This window comes from Mauremys mutica, chromosome 12 (genome assembly GCF_020497125.1).
Source record: "Mauremys mutica isolate MM-2020 ecotype Southern chromosome 12, ASM2049712v1, whole genome shotgun sequence".
In the NCBI taxonomy this organism is placed as follows: Eukaryota; Metazoa; Chordata; order Testudines; family Geoemydidae; genus Mauremys; species Mauremys mutica.
In genome coordinates this window covers 25906581-25923728 of record NC_059083.1, presented here as the reverse complement: position 1 = coordinate 25923728, position 17148 = coordinate 25906581, and the positions used below count along the sequence as shown (strand labels likewise).

At 50.5% G+C, this 17148-nt stretch overlaps 2 protein-coding genes across 4 annotated transcripts in view; one reads left to right on the top strand and one right to left on the bottom strand.

The window, feature by feature from the left end:
* The window catches only part of LOC123346644 (serine/threonine-protein phosphatase 1 regulatory subunit 10-like), a 16534-nt gene extending 12439 nt beyond the window's left edge, over nucleotides 1-4095 (bottom strand). Inside the window, exons 1-3 of the mRNA XM_044984121.1 lie at nucleotides 4081-4095; nucleotides 2017-2086; nucleotides 431-518 (exon numbers count right to left, since the gene is read on the bottom strand). Coding sequence (XP_044840056.1) covers nucleotides 431-454 — 24 coding nt within the window. The 5' untranslated portion in view covers nucleotides 455-518; nucleotides 2017-2086; nucleotides 4081-4095. The remainder of the gene's footprint in view (nucleotides 1-430; nucleotides 519-2016; nucleotides 2087-4080) is intronic.
* Nucleotides 3646-17148, top strand: LOC123344850 (zinc finger protein RFP-like). 3 transcript variants are annotated; one of them, XM_044981344.1, is made up of 8 exons: nucleotides 3650-3887; nucleotides 7400-7821; nucleotides 11320-11415; nucleotides 12466-12696; nucleotides 13006-13028; nucleotides 13728-13843; nucleotides 15694-15753; nucleotides 16115-17148. In XM_044981344.1, the coding sequence occupies exons 2-8, from the start codon at nucleotides 7405-7407 to the stop codon at nucleotides 16633-16635; spliced, it is 1464 nt and encodes a 487-aa protein (XP_044837279.1). In that variant the 5' UTR covers nucleotides 3650-3887; nucleotides 7400-7404; the 3' UTR covers nucleotides 16636-17148. The 3 variants fall into 3 exon arrangements, with proteins under 3 accessions (XP_044837281.1, XP_044837279.1, XP_044837280.1); XM_044981345.1 differs by lacking the exon at nucleotides 3650-3887 and adding an exon at nucleotides 6956-7056; XM_044981346.1 differs by lacking the exon at nucleotides 15694-15753 and having other exon boundaries at nucleotides 3646-3887.

The following is a 17148-nucleotide window of genomic DNA, read 5'->3' as shown; positions in this document are numbered from 1 at the left end:
ACCCCCAGATCCTCCTGGCCTTTGAGGCGTCCTTACTTGGTAAGGAGACAGCGAAACTGCCCTCCTGTTGCCTCTCAGGCTAACCTCCTGATTGAGGTTTGCCCAGGGCATTAATAGCCCTCCTGGTGCCTCCGCCCAGCTGTCAGCACTCAGCTCAGCATGTTCCTCTGAGTCAGCCCTCATTAGGGCTTGAAGCTGGGCTCCCTGCTGAATACCTGCGACTCTGCCCCTGGTCTCCTGGCCAGAAAGCAGGCCACAGCCAGCATTTTGGCAGAGTTCAAAAGGGGTTTATCCCTGCCCTGCCACATGGGTGAATGTCCCTCTCCCCCACTGCCAATGGTCCTACTCAGAAAATCAGCAGGTTTATCACACCCTGTCTCCTCCCTGCTTCTCTCTCCCCGTTCCCAGCAGCTCCCTGAAAATCCCTAACCTGAGCTGGATCCATCACAATCATTTCCCTTCCCTTTCTCCTGGCAGACGGGACGATCTGGAGTGAAATGTGGACGTGATTCCTCAGCCTGTTGGGGCAAGAGGAGTGATGAGGGAGGTTACAGAAGGGACTTCAGTCCATATCACACCCCGATTCCCCCCAGGCTCTTCAGACCCTCCCAGTAACAGCATCTCTGAGCCAAATGCTAGAAAAAGAGCAGAATCAAAGGGGTCACTTTGGGGGATTGCCACCCATTGCAGTGTAAACTCCTCTCCCTTAGCAACAGCTGGAGCCTCTGGTGGCAACACCTGAAGAATGAACTGCCCTGGACTCTCCTGGCAACCTCCAGGGCCAGGCAGGCAGAGGCTGATCCCACTGGCCCATCCATACTCCCCCACTGCCAAAACCAGCAGTGACTCTGGTCTGACTCTGGTGTGGCTGTGGAGGTGATGCAGAGGCAGCCAGATGTCTGCAACCCAAATAAAAGTCAATAAGATCTTCGGATGGAGCCAATGGGATACTCTGAAGAAGTCTCGAAGGGTAGAGAGATGGCTGCTGGCCGGCAGAGGTTTGGGGAATAGGCAATTTCTCTTTTGCCTCTCTTAATTGTATTTTAAGTTTCTCTTGAGAGTCCTTAAGACTCCTCATTTGAGATTCACGGCGCTGTTTTTCCATACCAATCAAAATATGCCTTAAACTGGCCTTGCCCAACCTTATTGGCCAGAAGTGCGCCTCTGAGGTGCACAGTCTTGTCAAGGCCAAAACTTCCCCCTGAGGGAAACTTTAATTTTGGGTCATCTCTGGTATATCAATTCCATTTCTCCAGAAACTTGCAAGTGAAAGGACTGTAATTCGTGTGAATGTAGTACATGGGTGTGCCTTTTGGCGGGACGGGGATCATTTTGGACCCACCAACTCCAATTTTCACTCACACAGGAAAGGCTTGTTGAGGACGTCCACGACCCTCCTACACCCCCTTCAGCAAAGAGCATCGGCTAGTCTCAGAGAGAATGGCACTGCTTACTCTGCTGCTTCAGGCGAGATGGTCAGACTAGTCAGTGGCTCATAGACCACCTTCAGGTTGGGAGGGGAAAGGGAGGAAAGAGGTTACGGAAAAGGAGGTCTCCCCCGATCTTGGTTCTGGAGTGGATAATGCGCTTTATTCCTGTCCAGAGGATCGAACAGAGTTCATGGACGGTCCAAGGATGGGGAAAAGGATAAGGTCCCACAATCCTAGACCCAGACAGGCCCCTCGCCGGTAAGGCCAAGCAGAGCCAGCCTGCCTCGGGCAGGGCCCTTTTTTCAGCCCTACTAGTTGCAATCACAGGGCTTGCTTGAGAGACATCTCCGGCCACGAGCTTATGGGTTTCGCAAAGAGCTCCTGTGACCCTCACTCAAACTGGCACATACAAAGAAACCAAGTCCTACCTAGCCATACCCATGGTTCTTCCTGGGGCAATACAGGAGGGTGTCAGGCGTGTCTGGCAGCAAAAGAGTCCAGATCCAGCGCGCAGCTCACCCAATCCCAGAGCCCATGGCCAGTCCTCCACCGCAAACCCAAAATAGAGATTTAAAAGGTCTCTCACCTTTCAGATGGTGCCCGGGTCTGGTGGGGAACGGTCTGCGGTCCTCCGGTTCGGCGGTATACCGTGGATCCTAGTCACGGCACAAGAAATTTTCATGGAAATTAACCACGCGTTGTGTTTAGACCAGAACAGCCTGAAGCTCCTTTATTATAATACAAGCACGAAAGGAGAGACAGCTGAGACGCAACATTCTGAGCTGTTCCACAAAGAAAAAAAGAACACAGAAGCTTATATAGATCTATAGCAACATCCAGATGAGCACACTTGCTCATTAATGCTTCCTTGTCAGTAACACAGCAAAAATAAGTTTTTCTAGTCTAAAGAGGTGTGTTCCCCCCCCACCCCGGTTAGCAGCTTCCTTCCGATTAGCTGTTGCAATTGTATTTCTCAGAGCTTCCTCATCACCCCTCCCATCCTTTTATCACATACACAGTTATCTTGACAAGAGTTTAGGCCCACTTGACTTCGCTTTTATAAGCCATGTTAGTCTGTATCAGCAAAAACAACCAGGAGTCCTTGCAGCACTTTAGAGACTAACAAACTTATTTCATGGGCTAGGACCATGAAAGCTTATCCCCAAATAAATGTGTTAGTCTCTAAGGTGCCACAAGGACTCCTCGTTGTTATTTCTCTTTTTTTAATAAATCCCACGTAAACTGGGAGCAGTATGTGCTCAGGAAGGGAGGGCATGTGTGTGGATATTTGCCTTATAACCAGGCACTGCCAGAGAAATGTAACTTGGACAGACAGAATTGTCTGTTACCCCTGTCACACATGGGGATGGTCGTATCGGTGAGCCTGTGACTGCCATGCTCACAAAGGTGTGACGCAGTCTGGCAGGTGTAACAAAAACATATCAAGCTCACTTCATTCGTGTGATGAGTTTTGAGAGCAGCCCATGAAATCAGTCAGCACTGCCCTCACATTACAACATTGCAATAGAAACAGGGACTGTTACAGTGTCACCGTGAGATGTGATTGCTGAAACTACTCGCAACTATTCATATTTCCATGATGATTTGCCATTAAAAATAAGAATTCCATGGCAGAATGACATCCCTCCACACAACACTAATGAAGTTTAGGATGAAGAGCTCAGAGCAATAAAAATAAAATTTTGATAAGGAACCGATGTAAAGGAGTGAAACTGCCCAGACTGGATTCCAAGAGGGGTGAAATTCAGGGGAACAGGATGAAGCGCTGGGCGGCTTTACAGACACAGGAACCGAGACCCGGATTCTTCTAAACCAGGGGTCGGCAACCTTTCAGAAGTGGTGTGCCAAGTCTTCATGCCAGCAATACATGTTAATGTTTTTAGAACGTCTCTTTCTATAAGTCTATAATATATAACTAAACTATTGTTGTATGTAAAGTAAATAAGGTTTTTAAAATGTTTAAGAAGCTTCACTTAAAATTAAATTAAAATGCAGAGCCCCCCGTATTGGTGCCCAGGACCCGGGCAGTGTGAGTGCCACTGAAAATCAGCTCACGTGCCGCCTTTGGCACTCGTGCCATAGGTTGCCTACCCCTGTTGTAAACACTTAAAGCAGAGGGTGTGTGTGTGTGTGTGTGAAAATAGTTCACTGGATCAAGTCCTGTCTAGCAGCCCAGTAACATCTTATGGGGCGGGGCAGGGAGCGGCCCTGAGGGGCACTGCGATGCACTGGGCGTTCAAGGACACGGCCCTGGAAAATAGGAGTTAGATCCTGGTGAACGGGGGAGGAAAAGTCCCGCTCCCTCCTCTCCGCCTTTTTTTTTTTTTTTGGCAACCACTGCAGCTGGCTCAGCCCATCTGGAGGAACTTTTATCCCCTCTGCCCTCCCTATTCCTGGGTTTCCCCCTCCGGTCTGCCTGGCGGGACCTGTACCCCGGTAAGTTCTCCCCCCTCTCTGCTCCCCATGTGTCTCTGTGCCGGGCTCCCCCCGCCCCGCCCCGCCCCCACCGGGGCTGGCGGCAGCTTTCCCGGGCCCCGGGCGGGAATCGCAGCCAGCTCCGCTGGGAGCAGCCCGGGGCCAAACCTCCCCCTGCAGCCCGGGGGTGCCGGGGGGGGCGGGTCTCTCTCACCTTCCCTCCGAGCGGGGCCCCCCGGGGCAGGGGCCGGGCCGGGCCGGACTGGGGGCTCTGCCCTGGGAGAGGCTCCTGGGGGGGGAGCAGCGGGAAGGGCCCTGCTGGAGATTCCCCTCTCCCGGCTGCAGCCAGGGCTCCGGGCTCCCAGCACCAGCCGCCCCCCGGGGCTCGGGGATCTCGCCAGGAGCCTGGGAGCCAGAGTCACCGCAGCGGCTGCGAGTCACTTCCTGCGGCCGGGCCTGAGCCCAGCGCTCGCTGCCCGGAGCCGCCTCCCGCCTGCTCCTGGGTCCTAGCGCTGAAGGGATCGCGCTGCAGCATCTCGGGGTCCGGCTCCTGTTCCACTCACAGGCTCCCATCCCATCAGGGGTTTTCACAAACAAATTTTTGCGGCTGCTCAGAGTTCAGCACCATGAGACCCTCGTCCTCGATAGACTGTAATGCGAAGAGACACACAGGCATTGTATAGATGGGGAAACTGAGGCAGGGAGCAGGCTGGTTCAATAGGCCCCCTATTCAGTGGCTGCAAGGGCCAGTGCAGACCTTAGCAGCAGCCAGGCAAGTGCTGAGCTCCAGCCAGAGCTGCATCCCTGGTTTAATGGTCCTAATGGCAGGGCCGTCCTTAGGATTTATGGTGCCCTAGGCAGGATTATTAAACTGGTGCCCCTGTGCCTGTCTTGCTCTTAGCAACACAAATATAAGCTTACACTATTGGAAAACTTGCCACATGCATGTTATTAAAACCAGTTTAACTTAATTAAGCACACTGTAGTGCTGATGGACTAGCACTAAAGAAGTAGCACTATAGAAAAAAATCTGATTTGACAGAATGATGCAAATAATGTAATTTTTTTAATTTGTCAACATTTTATTGGAAATTTATATGAAGAGGTATTGAAACAAGGATTAGTTCTTAATTAAAAACAATCTTTCTGGCTTTTTTGGCTGCAAAATCAGTAATAATGTAATTGTATGACAAAGACAAAGTGATGTCTTGTTTGATTGCAAGAATAGCAAGACCAGTCAAGTGTTCCTGACTCCTTGTAGAGCGGAGGTAGTTTTTAATGAGCTTTAGTTTTGAGAAACTCCGTTCTCCTGATGCTACTGTTACAGGAATTGTCAGTAGAATACAAGTGGCAATGTACACATTAGGATATATGTCAACAAGTTTGCTGGTATGAGTAAACTGTACAATGTCCATTATCGATTTTGCATGTGGCAACATTGATGACAGTGTACTCAATTCTTCGTACAGTTCAAGGCCATTTAAATCAAAACGATCGCTGTGCTTCAGGAGGCTCTCTAGGTCAGGGGTCCACAACGCAGTGCCTGCGGGTGCCATGGCGCCTGTAGGGACCTCTCAGTGCACCTGAGTACTGGCTGGTGGACGAGCATCCACCGAAATGCCGCCAAAATTCGGCGGCATTTCGGCGGCGACACCTCTGGATGATGCTGCTTGGTGCCGATAAGCAGTGTCATCCAGAGGCGTCGCCGCTGAAATGCCGCCGAATTTCGGCGGATGCTCATCCACTGCCACGGTAAAAGGTTGGGGACCACTGCTCTAGGTTCTTGCACTTTGTCATTAGTTACTCTTGTTTTCCTATTTCATTGAATTTAGTCCTGCTCAGCCCGCTACCAGCTAAGTGAATGGAACCCCAGGCTGACAGCAGGTTGATGGCTCAGCCAGGGTATCAGCCGCCAGCCTGCTCAGCCCGCTGCCAGCCTGGGGTTCCTTGGGGGTCCCCAGGCCAGCAGTGGGTGCTGAGTGGGGCCGGCGGCCGGGACCCCGGGTGGCAATGGGGCAGCAGCCAGAACCCCAGAGCAGCGGTGGGCTGAGCTGCTCAGCCCACTGCTGCGTGCCATCGAAAATCAGCTCGCGTGCCACCTTTGGCACGTGTGCCATAGGTTGCTGACCCCTGCTCTATACATTAGTAAGGAGATGAGCATATTACAGTTGTTGGAGGGCTCTATTTAGCAGTAACAGGGCTATAGGAAAGTCAGTCAACATTTTTTGTTTCCCTGATGAAAACTGGCCCACTCCCTTCCCCATACTAAACTTGTCACAAATAATTGTCAACAACTTAATTTTCTGTTTTTGGCTAAGATATTGATTTTTTTAAAACAAAAATATTGAAATTTAATTCAGGGTTGTTAGCAAGCTCTTTTGGCAAACAAAGTTGTTCAATGACAATGTAAATGGCAACGCAGCACTGCTTTCATGCTTGGCTCACTCCCCAGCCTGCTGGTCCAACAGCTGCAGTAGAGGAGGAGATAGGTGGAAAACTGCAGGACCCCAAAATCCACCTCTTGGGGTGCAGAGTGGCAACAGCAGCAGCAAACCCTCATCTCCGATCATACGCCAATGGGCACCACCGCCAGCCCAACGACCATGGTGAAGTTAGCACAGCATCTGATCTCAGGGACGGGGCACCCCTGGAGCCACAGTAGCTCATCCTGCCCTGTGCAGCTCCCCCAAGATGAGATGGATCGCTGGCAGCCCGGGGGAGAGACATGCTCCCCAGCTAGGGTGACCAGATCCAGCTGTCTTGATTTTATGGGGCCAGTCCTGATATTTGGGGCTTTGTCTTATATAGGCACCAATTACCCCCACCTAGGGTGACCAGACAGCAAATGTGAAAAATCGGGACGGGGTGGGGGGGGGAATAGGAGCCTATATAAGAAAAAGACCCCAAAATCGGGAGTGTCCCTATAAAATCGGGACATCTGGTCACCCTACAGGTGAGTTCCTTCCCCCACCCCTTCCCAGAGACCCCAGCAGCCAATCCCCTCCCTCAGACTGTGCTGCATTCGGCTCTCTCTAGGACCCAGCAGCCCTGCTCTTACATGCTCCACTGCTTCCCATCTGTCTCAGCAGAGCGGTGCCCCCAGACCTGGTGGTGCCCTAGGCGGCTGCCTGTTCTGCCTATGGCTGAGGACGGCTCTGGAGACATGGGTCCTGAGGAGGCTGAAGGCCAGGTAGGGAACAGGCAGTAGGAGTCAGCAGCTGTGATTCTCGCCCTCCTTGCCAGGCTGCCCCATCAGATCCTCATGTCAGGCAGTGAAACCCCCAAGTCGCTTGTTACCCCTTTTTGAGCCAAAGGACTAGTCCAAAGTTTGGGGCCTGGCACATGTTTCGGAGGAGCTGGTGACAGTTTAGACTCATCACACTTCATTCAAGGGCTCTTTACAGTCCACAGAGAAGAAATCACACGAGACTGCACCCAGAAAGGAAACGCCTAATGGTACAAAGTTCAATCAGCCCATTTCTGAGGAGAAGGAAGTGAACCTAAACTCCTCTCTTGTCTCTTTCCTGCACTAGAGGTCATGGCTGCTGCGAATCCAGCAAAAAGTCTCCAGGATGAACTGACCTGTTCCATCTGTTTGGACTATTTTAAAGATCCAGTGTCTCTAGACTGTGATCACAATTTCTGCCGAGCCTGCATCACCCAGTGCTGGGAGGGATTTGCTACTGAGATCTCCTGCCCCCAGTGCAGAGAGATCTTTCCCCAGAGAAACCTCAGACTGAACAGGCAGCTCAGGAATGTTGTGGAAGCAGCCAGAGAACTCAGGTTGTCCTCAGGGGGGGAACCAGAACCAGAGAGACTGTGTGAGAAACATAAGGAGCCTCTAAAACTGTTCTGCAAAGAGGACGAAATCCCCATCTGCCTGGTATGTGAGAGATCAAAGGAGCACAGAGATCACACAGTCATTCCTGCAGAGGAAGCTGCCAAAGAATTCAAGGTAGGAAAAAAACCTATTGTTATTTTTATAACCAGAGCCTTGGGGAACTCACCTTCCCCCAGTATTAGAAGAAGTGAGGTTTCTACCCACGAAAGCTTATATGCCCAAATAAATCTGTTAGTTTTAAGGTGCCACCAGACTCCTTGTTGTTTTTGTAGATACAGACTAACACGGCTACCCCCTGATACCCAGCATTAGAGTTTCCTTTAGCCCCAGATAGCCACTCAGTGAGCTCCATTGGAGAGGAACGAGGGGTTTCAGGCCTAGGGAGGTTTCCCAGCAACTGGGAATCCTCCCAAGGCTCATGCAGGTGGAGAAGTGTGGCTCTCCATAAACATCCTAAGGCTGACATGTTGGAGTGAGGGGGAGTGATGAACCCGCACCCCACCCCTCCTGCTCCCCATACATAGAGTTCTGGGCACTGAATAACCCCCCTTCTCTGCCCTTCCCCACTTCCACCCCTTCCCAAAGCTATAAACACCATGTCTGTGCTCCTCCTCTCCTTGGGGCTGAGGGAGCAGTAGGATGTAGCTGGGGCTGTCCTGTTAGCACTTATCCTCTTCAACCTTTTCCTGCAGAGCTCCTCACACAGACAGGAAGGGAGTCCCACCCTCATGAGACTTTGGTGGGGGGGCACAGGAGTGGAGCTCCCATCCTGCAACCATAGGCACCGACTCCGTGGGTGTTCCGGGGCTGGAGCACCCAGGGGGAAAAATTGGTGAGTGCTCTGCACCCACCTCAGCTCACTTCCACTCTGCCTCAGCCTCCTCCCCTGAGCATGTCGCGGCTCCGCTTCTCCCCACTCCTTCCCAGTGCTTCTTGCCGTGAAACAGCTGATTTGTGGTGGCAAGCACTGGGAGGGACGGGGGAGGAGGGGGAACACGACACACTTGAGGAAGACAGAATCCACAATGGCTTTTCTGTGGCCAGTAACACCCCTGCTCTCCCAGCAGTGACTCCCAGGTCTTCTAGTCTGGAGTTCGGCCTTATCACCCTGAAGAAATTCCAAGGCCTCCTCTGCCTTCTCCATGGGTCTCCTCCCTCTGGCTCTCCATAGGCCTCTGTTTTACCTATTCCAGGCCTGGTTGGATTACATGACACCCCCCTCTTCCCTGATCCTTCATTCTCCCCACCTGGGGAGGAGAACTGACTATGTCACACCCAGACGTGATCACCACTCCTTCATTGTGCTCGCCTGGGGAGGAGAACTGGTTTATCACAGGTGGGGCTGAGACCCCTGTCTCTTTATAGGGCCAGCCATCCTGTGACCGGCATCGTTCCTCTTCCATGTCTCCTGAGACCACAGGGAGAGAGTCCTAGGCCTGCAGATTTCAGTTTGGAGATTTTGGCCATAGATTTCAGTGTGGAATCCATATGCCCATAAAGATTTCCATCTTGACATTAATAATTTGTAATCAATAGAATGTTCTGATTTCTATTGCAGTGGCATCTCTGGGCCCCAGGGAGAGATTAGGGCCCTGTTCTGCAAGGCACTGTACAGAGATAGAATCACAGAATGTCAGGGTTGGAAGGGACCTCAGGGGGTCATCTAGTCCTACCCCCTGCTCAAAGCAGGACCTAATCCATGAGCCGTCCTGCTGTCCGCTCCGCTCTCCCGCACCTCTCCGCTAGCCGTCCTGCTAGCCACTCACCAACTTGTCTTCAGCCTCCCCAACTTAACACAGCTCTCAGTGATCTCAACTCTTAGTAACTTCAGCGCTCAGTGAGTTTAGCTGGTAGCAGGGGAGCCTCAGTGCTGGTGCACCACTAGCCCAAGGTAGGTCTAATGCTTAGACCCAGGCATCAGAGATTTCAGCTCTGCAGCCTGTAACAAGACTCCTAGTGGAGTCAAAGTTGGCTCTGTTATTGCACAGTGGAGAGAGGAGGGGTCAAAGTGGTGTTTAGTGTCCTTAGAAGGGGCCCTAGTACACATACGTCCCCAGTCCCAAGTCAGGCAAAGAGCCCACAGGCACCGTCTAAGGAAGACGATCTGCAGCAGGGGAATGAAGAAAGAACCGGGGCTGGGAGTGGGGGACACGTAAAGAGGGTTGTGTTTGTACACACTGGCAATCGCGATAGGTCATCATGGGTGGCCATCATTCCATATTTCAAAGCCGTCCATTTTCCATGATGCAGACTTAGGTGCCTGTACTTTTCTATGGGGAATGTTTTAGGTGCTAAGTGGCAGTAGTCACAAGGGGGAGGCCATGGCTCAGTCTCCCCTCCCTCCTGTGGGCTTGGCAGGAATTTCAGAATCAGGGTTAGGGAGCTGAGACCCCCTTGGGTGCCATTTCCCAAATGGTGGCTTGTGACCCACCAGTGAGTCGTAGGAAGTTGTAGACGGGTTGTGGGCTTTCTGTGGAGGGGAAACCCTGCGGGTACAGGCGTGGTAGCCCACAGGGCTGAGTCCAGCTCTCCACAGAGGGAGCCTGTGGAAAAATTCCAGCATGAACCTACTTGTCCTACCTGTTGGGAGTATTTCAGAGAACCTGTCACTCTGGAGAGTGAGAACGTTTTCTGCCAAACCTGCATCACCCAGAACTGGGAGTAATCAGCTATAGCCGTCTCCTGACTGAGCAATAATTAAGAAAGGCCATTAGGAGGGAAAGATGCCTTGATAAAGGTGGCAGGTCCTGCAGGGAGATGATGTTTCCCACTGGGATTCTGAACTCCTGTGCTGCTCCACGAGGGGTTAAACTCAGATGTCAGCCTGCACTAGAGGAGATCACGGGGCTAAACACCGTGTGGACTCCAAGCGCCTTGAGTCCTCACACAAAAGGGCCCCAGACAGCGCAGGTCCATGCCAAATACCATGGGGATTAGACTGGGTTGCAGCAAAACTAACCCCTGGGTGGTGGTGACCAGGATCAGGCTGAAGAACCAGCCAAACTGGTTCCACTAATCCTCACACTGCTCTCCCACAGTGCGGCATTTTGAAATCTCTGAAACTCAGCTGCTTCTGGGAGCTGTGCTGGGGAAGAGGAACCCAGGCAGCCCTGCCTCTGTAACAGCCCAGGACAGAACTAGGGCAAACCCCGACTGTTCATGACAAAAATGAAAACATCGAATGTGGTTTGCCCTAGTGCCCAAGTCAATTCTATCCACCCAGTCCAGTCCCCAGGGGTTCAGGGCTGAAATTCAGTTGAGATCAGGTTCCTCTGAGAATCCCAGGAAGTTTCTGGGATCTGTATCACTTTGTTTAGCCTCCTCAAAAACAGAATATTTCACAGTGAAAGAAAAATCCAAGGATGTGACGCCAGTGTCATGTTGGTATAAATCATTTGGGGGAAAAGGTCAAACAATTTCAAGGAGTCTGAAAATGAAACACTCCCAATGTCCATTAATATGACTTCAATTCCTTGGTATCACTGATATCGTAAAGCTACTGTGTTCTCCACTCATCAGTAGAGTGTTTGTTTGTGTTGGAAAAGCTCCCACCAACACTCTCACTCCTAACAATAACAATAACACCACTCAAATCAGTTTCTGTTTCTTCAGGAAAAGATTCAGGCTCATTTGAAGACGCTGAAGGAAGAGGGAGAAAAGCTGCTGGGATTGAAAGTGAGCAGAGAGAAGAGAAGCCAGGAATATCTGGTAGGTGCCCGTCATTATTAACCTGTATTTGTAACAAGCCAGATGAAGGGGCATTCTGAATCAGAGCAATAACAAGAGGCAGGGCAATCTAGAGGCCCAGTTATGTTTTATCTCAATGAGTTAGGGCTGGTAAAGCAGAAATCCGTTAAGTGGGGAATAATCATAAATAAATCAAAATTAGTTGTTTTAGCAGGAATTACTACTTAGGCCTATACCATAAACCAGTGGATTTCAACCTTTTTGCATTTGATAATTTTGAGTTGGGGGTGCAGAGACCCCTTTGGAAATCCATTGTGTGTACCAACCACAGGTTGAAACCCACTGCCATAAACTACTGTAACTGTTATTATCTATTGTATATTAACTACTGTTAGCTTAATTAAACTCTCTTCATAGGAAACAATTTACAGTAATGAAATAACAGAATTTTGAATTAGAAAATCCAGTGCACTAAAATAAACCCCGACTGTTACACATTCACGCCTCAGTTTCACAGTTTTCATTGTCTGTTAGCTCAGAGTTTGGGGGATGTGCAGTTATATCTTGAGGAATCCTTTTGTGCAATCTTTGTTTACTGTTTTGAGTTCCAGCTTAAATAGAGACATGTGTCCCTGGCTTTGAAGTCTTGGTTTCTTGATCAAACAATTATCCCTCTGCTCATTTCTGGCTTGCAGTCCCGTTCTGCTCTGACAATCTCTCCATTCCTGTCATTCACCTTTTATGCCTGAGGGTGTTGTCCAGATGTGTTGTTTTACAGTCCTTAGTATTTTCTTATTTTCACCTCCTGCTGCTTTGGATCTCCATCTCCAACGCCATTGATAATGCACTATCCAGACCATGTCAGACATGGGAACGTCCTGTTACGAGATTCTGGGGCCAAATGAAAAGATGTGAGATAATTCTCTCTCTAGTAAGCACAGGATACTGTTCAGAGTCAGATGACTTAGAATTTGGAAAAAAATTCTCCCTTCTACACACTCAGCGCTCTATGAAAGGACCCCAGGCTCCATCCATGTCCCTGACCAGCCCTTGCCCTATTTTCCTTTACAGAGAAATATACAAACCGAGAGGCAGAAGATTGTGTCTGTATTTCAGCGACTGTGGCAGTTCCTGAAGGAACAAGAGCGACTCCTGCTGGCCCAGCTGGAGAAGCTGGACAAGGAGATAGTGAAGATACAGAATGAAAATGTCAGTAAACTATCCCAGGAGATTTCCCGTCTCAATAACGTGATCAGCGAGATGGAGGGGAAGTGTCAGAAGCCAGTGACAGAATTGTTGCAGGTGAGACTGAGTTAGAAATACTCCAGACCCCACCACAGGGACAAGACTGCTCCTAAAACATGGGCACAGGAGTCCAGCAGTCAGAGATCACTGTGTAACTCAATGTGTATTGCAGAGATGTGAATGACTATTATTTTTGAAAAGTTATAGACACTGTGATGGAAAAAGTGGAAAAGCCTCATTAGCTCAGCAAATACATGGCCCTGGGGCCAGATCACAGCCTCTTTTCCCCATAGTTACTAAATCCCTTCTTCTGGAATTCTAAGTGTGTCAGGTGGGACTGAAATTCCCTCTATTTCTCTCCTCTAGGATGTCAGAAGCACCTTCAGCAGGTATGTGGCTCTCTCACTCCCCCTTGCACTTCACAACCCTGGGAAAGGGCTTGGTGGTGATGTTACCACCGCTTCTCCCCAGGGGTCTACAGCCAAATGTGTGGGGAAGGTCATATTTTGGATACAAATCTCTCTGATCAACTTCATCTTGAGGTTCTCACCCTTTTATAGAAGACTGGAATCCTCCATTCATTGGGAAGGACTGACCTCAAGTATTTCCTAGCGATGTCACCTCCCTGGGGGACTGGCTGCTCAAGGATAATGAGGATGGAATATGGGCCTGTCATGGCTGGGGCACTGGTCACCATTTAGCCCAGGCCAGCAGTGATCAAGAGTCTTCCCCACCTGAGGACTGTTTGGAGACTTGTGTGGAATGAGCTGGGAAGGGGGGAGTTCCTAGAAGACAGATTTCTACACTTCATCTGGGAACTTCCTGTCCCTCAGAGCATGGAGGCCATGGTGTGAATTAGCCGTAGAGATGCAATTCCGCTTTTGTCCCCGGAGATAGACTCTCTAGGCCAGAGCTGAAGAATAATAATGGGACCTTTGTGGAGGATGGGAAGGGTTCACTGCCACGGCCTTGCTCTGAGACTGTGAGAAGTAGAGGAATTCCAGACCCATTAGAACAGTAATTCACTAGCAAGAACTTATAATGAGTCAATAAATGAAATATAACCATGTGGAATTATTTCTCTCTAGGTGTGAGAAGGGGAAGTTCCAGCAGCCAGAGGAGATTTCTCCTAAATTAGAATTAAGACTCAGTGATTTCTCCCAGAAAACTGTTGCTCTAATGGAGACTCTCAGGAAGTTCAAAGGTACTGAGAAGGGATGTAGGAGGGGAATTGGGATGAGCTGCTGAGACTGTGGGAATAGAATGGGTCTGGCCAATTGGTTGATAATTAGATGATGGATCTATTTAATAGTTGGGTGAGAGTGCCACATACTTGGGGTCCAAAACACTCCAGTTGACTAATCCAAATCTTTATTTGTACCACAAGCATGCCTTGCCATTGCAATTACTGTTAAAGTAAGAAATTACAGACATACTGAAAGAAGTAGTGGCCAGTTACCTTCTTCTGGGGCATAGGTGAGCCAGAGGGAATTCCCTGTGAAGTTCAGATTCCTCTTTACAGATCCAAATTATATATTTTAGTTTTTTCAATCATCTTGGCCTGTTACAAATATTAAGTATCTTACATAACTCATACAATAAACATGCACAAACTTCTTAATTGGCAGGGCTTTTGCTATATAAGCTATTTTCATGTTATTGTTCTCATTTCTGATTGGTTTATTGCCACTGATTATATATAGGTCACTTTGAATCTGTTCTCTGCATAGGGGGTTTTGGACTTTGCTAACTGTTCCTGGGCTGTACATTTTGAGTGTCTGGGTAGAGGTGTATAAGAAATGATCCTTGTACCAATTCTCAATACTTAACTGAATAACTAGCAGAAAGCAGACAAATGAAGCAGATGTAGCAGAGGCCCAGGCATCAGGACGTCTCACATGAATTCACGACTTACCAAAGCTCACAACACTCAGTCCCAAATTCCCCAAAATGGCCTAATCTGGGACACCTGGTTTGCTCTCTTCCCAACTAGAGAGCTGCAGGGCAGGTGCTCCTGAACCATGTAGCCTCCACAGCTGCAGGTAGAGTTAGTGGAGCTGCAGATGCCCAGCCCCTCTGAGAACCAGGCCCCAGGTGCCTAAAAGTCATCACCCAAAATCTAGACCTTAAATTAAAGGCCATTTGTTAAAGCTGGACCCTGCCCATTACTGTGCTCTGGTCCCGTATGGGCAGCTAGTCTGGGCCAAATGTCCCTCCAGCACAGGGGCCTCTTGTGCCTCCTCCCCAGCAGGTGCAGGCAGAAGGCGTGTTCCTGAGAGGGCTGGGAATGGGGTGGGGGAGGTGAGGGTCGGTGGGTGGAAGAGGGAGGGGGGTAGATGAGGGATAGAGGGAGGTGGGCCGTGTAAAGCTGGGCCTCTGACACTCTGCACGCTGGGCAAGACACACGGGGGCCATTGTCACAGGGATGTAGCTCTGGCTGGCTTCAGAACTTCCTCAGCCTGTGCCAAGGTCTGCACCGGCCCCTGCAGCCACTGAACAGCAGAGTCACCCCTCAATTTCCACATTTATAAAATGGTTTTACTATTATTTCTATTTCTGCCTATGGCGGACAAGGCCCCATAGTGCTGCTCTCCATAGAGATGATGAGTAAACAAACCCAACAGCTCACAATTAGAGCCAGGATTTCACAAACTCTCAACATCCTGGTAGTGTCAAAGGGACCAAAGTGGGAAAAGTTACTTTTATGCGAAAGTCTTTGCAGGCTCTGAGTCTAGGTTATGACAAAAGGCAGCAAATGAATGAGACAAACCAACTGGGGTGTGAAGGGAGGGAGGGGATGAGGAGGGGAAAAGTAAACCTCACTTGCAGATTGTCTGTCCTGGGATGGTTGTGAGGCAGCAAGGATGTTGGTCCCATTGCTGGGAGATGCTTGAATCTGAATGAGGAAAGAGATGGTTTCAGACCTTTTCATATTAAATTTCTTGGTGCATTTCTCTGTCATAATTAAAAGACAGCTCTAGGAGTTCAGAGTGGGGATGCTGTTATAAATATGAAAGCCTGAAATCTCATCTCCTTTCTCCTTTCCCCCTCCAGACGCTCTGCCGTCTGCATTGGAGACAAAAAGAGGAGGATTCCTAGGAACATTCAGACAGGGTGAGATTGCAGCTGGAGATTGTCTTTAAATTATCAGAAAATGTCTTTGTGAGATTGTAGCTAAAGTTACCAACCAAACCGATACCGACCATGACACACATGGCCCTAACAGCACACTGCAGAGTGGGGAGCTCCCACGCTGAAGTCACACAAACACTCCTGACACCAACCTTAGTGTTGAGTTCATGCCCAGGAACTGCAGTGACACCTCTGCTCAGTCTCAGGTGCCCAGGGCAGAGGCAGCTCCCTGGGATCCAGGCCTGTCCTAGCCAGAACAGGGCTGCTGGGGAGTGTGAGAAATGGTCCCAGCCTCCCCCAGGGCTGAGCTCTGCCCCAATGCTCTGATTCTCTCTCCCCCCAGTGAATGTGACTCTGGATCCAGACACGGCTCATCCCGAACTCGTCCTGTCTGAGGATCGGAAAAGTGTGAGACGGGGAGACACACGGCAGCGACTGCCCGACAACCCTGAGAGATTTGACACTCGGCCCTGTGTGCTGGGCTGTGAGGGATTCACCTCGGGGAGACATTGCTGGAAGGTGGAGGTGGGGGGTGGGCGATACTGGTCTGTGGGGGTGGCCAGAGAGTCTGTGGGGAGGAAGGGACGGACCAGCCTTAGCCCTAAGGGGGGGATCTGGGCTGTGGAGCGGTTGGGGGGTCAGTTCCGGGCTCTCACCTCCCCTGCGACCCTCCTGCCCCTGAGCCGGTTCCCCAGCAGGATCCGGGTTTGTCTGGACTGTGACCGGGGGCAGGTGACATTTATCGATGCTGGTGATGAGGCCCCGATCGTCACTTTCCCGCTGGGCTCCCTCCCCGGGGAGAGAATCCGACCCTGGCTCTGGCTCCGGGTGGGGATGGGATCCCGGCTCAGACTGTGTCCCTGAGACACAGCAGAAGGGGGAACTGGAAATCAGTCTCTCTAGCCACATGGACCCAAGTTTCTATGATCTTGGAGGACTCCCATCTACCCAGCCCCTTTCTCTTTATCTCTATGGCTGCTGGAAGCTCCTTCCCTTCACTCTCTGCAGCCCCAGGGATGGGAGGGGGAAGAATCTCGGGGGCTGCAGGGGGGCAGAGGGGCCCTGTGGGGCAGATGTGGGGGCTGGGCAGGGGGCAGAACTAACAGCCGGGCAGGGAACAGGCAGAAGTGGGAGTGGCAGGGACACAGCGTGAATCAATCAGGGTTTGGGGGGTTGGGGAGAAGCAGCAGCAGCAGGGAGGGGTTTGTACAGATCTGTGGGATTAGATCTCACTGGGATTTCTCAGCCATAGCTCCTGCCGAAGGGGCCCGAGTCACCTTCCCCTGTAGATGCAGGGTTGGCACCACTGTATTTGTCACACCCATGGGGCATGGACAGGGAGTGTTAAAAAATCATAAAATAAACCAGGCTACATTA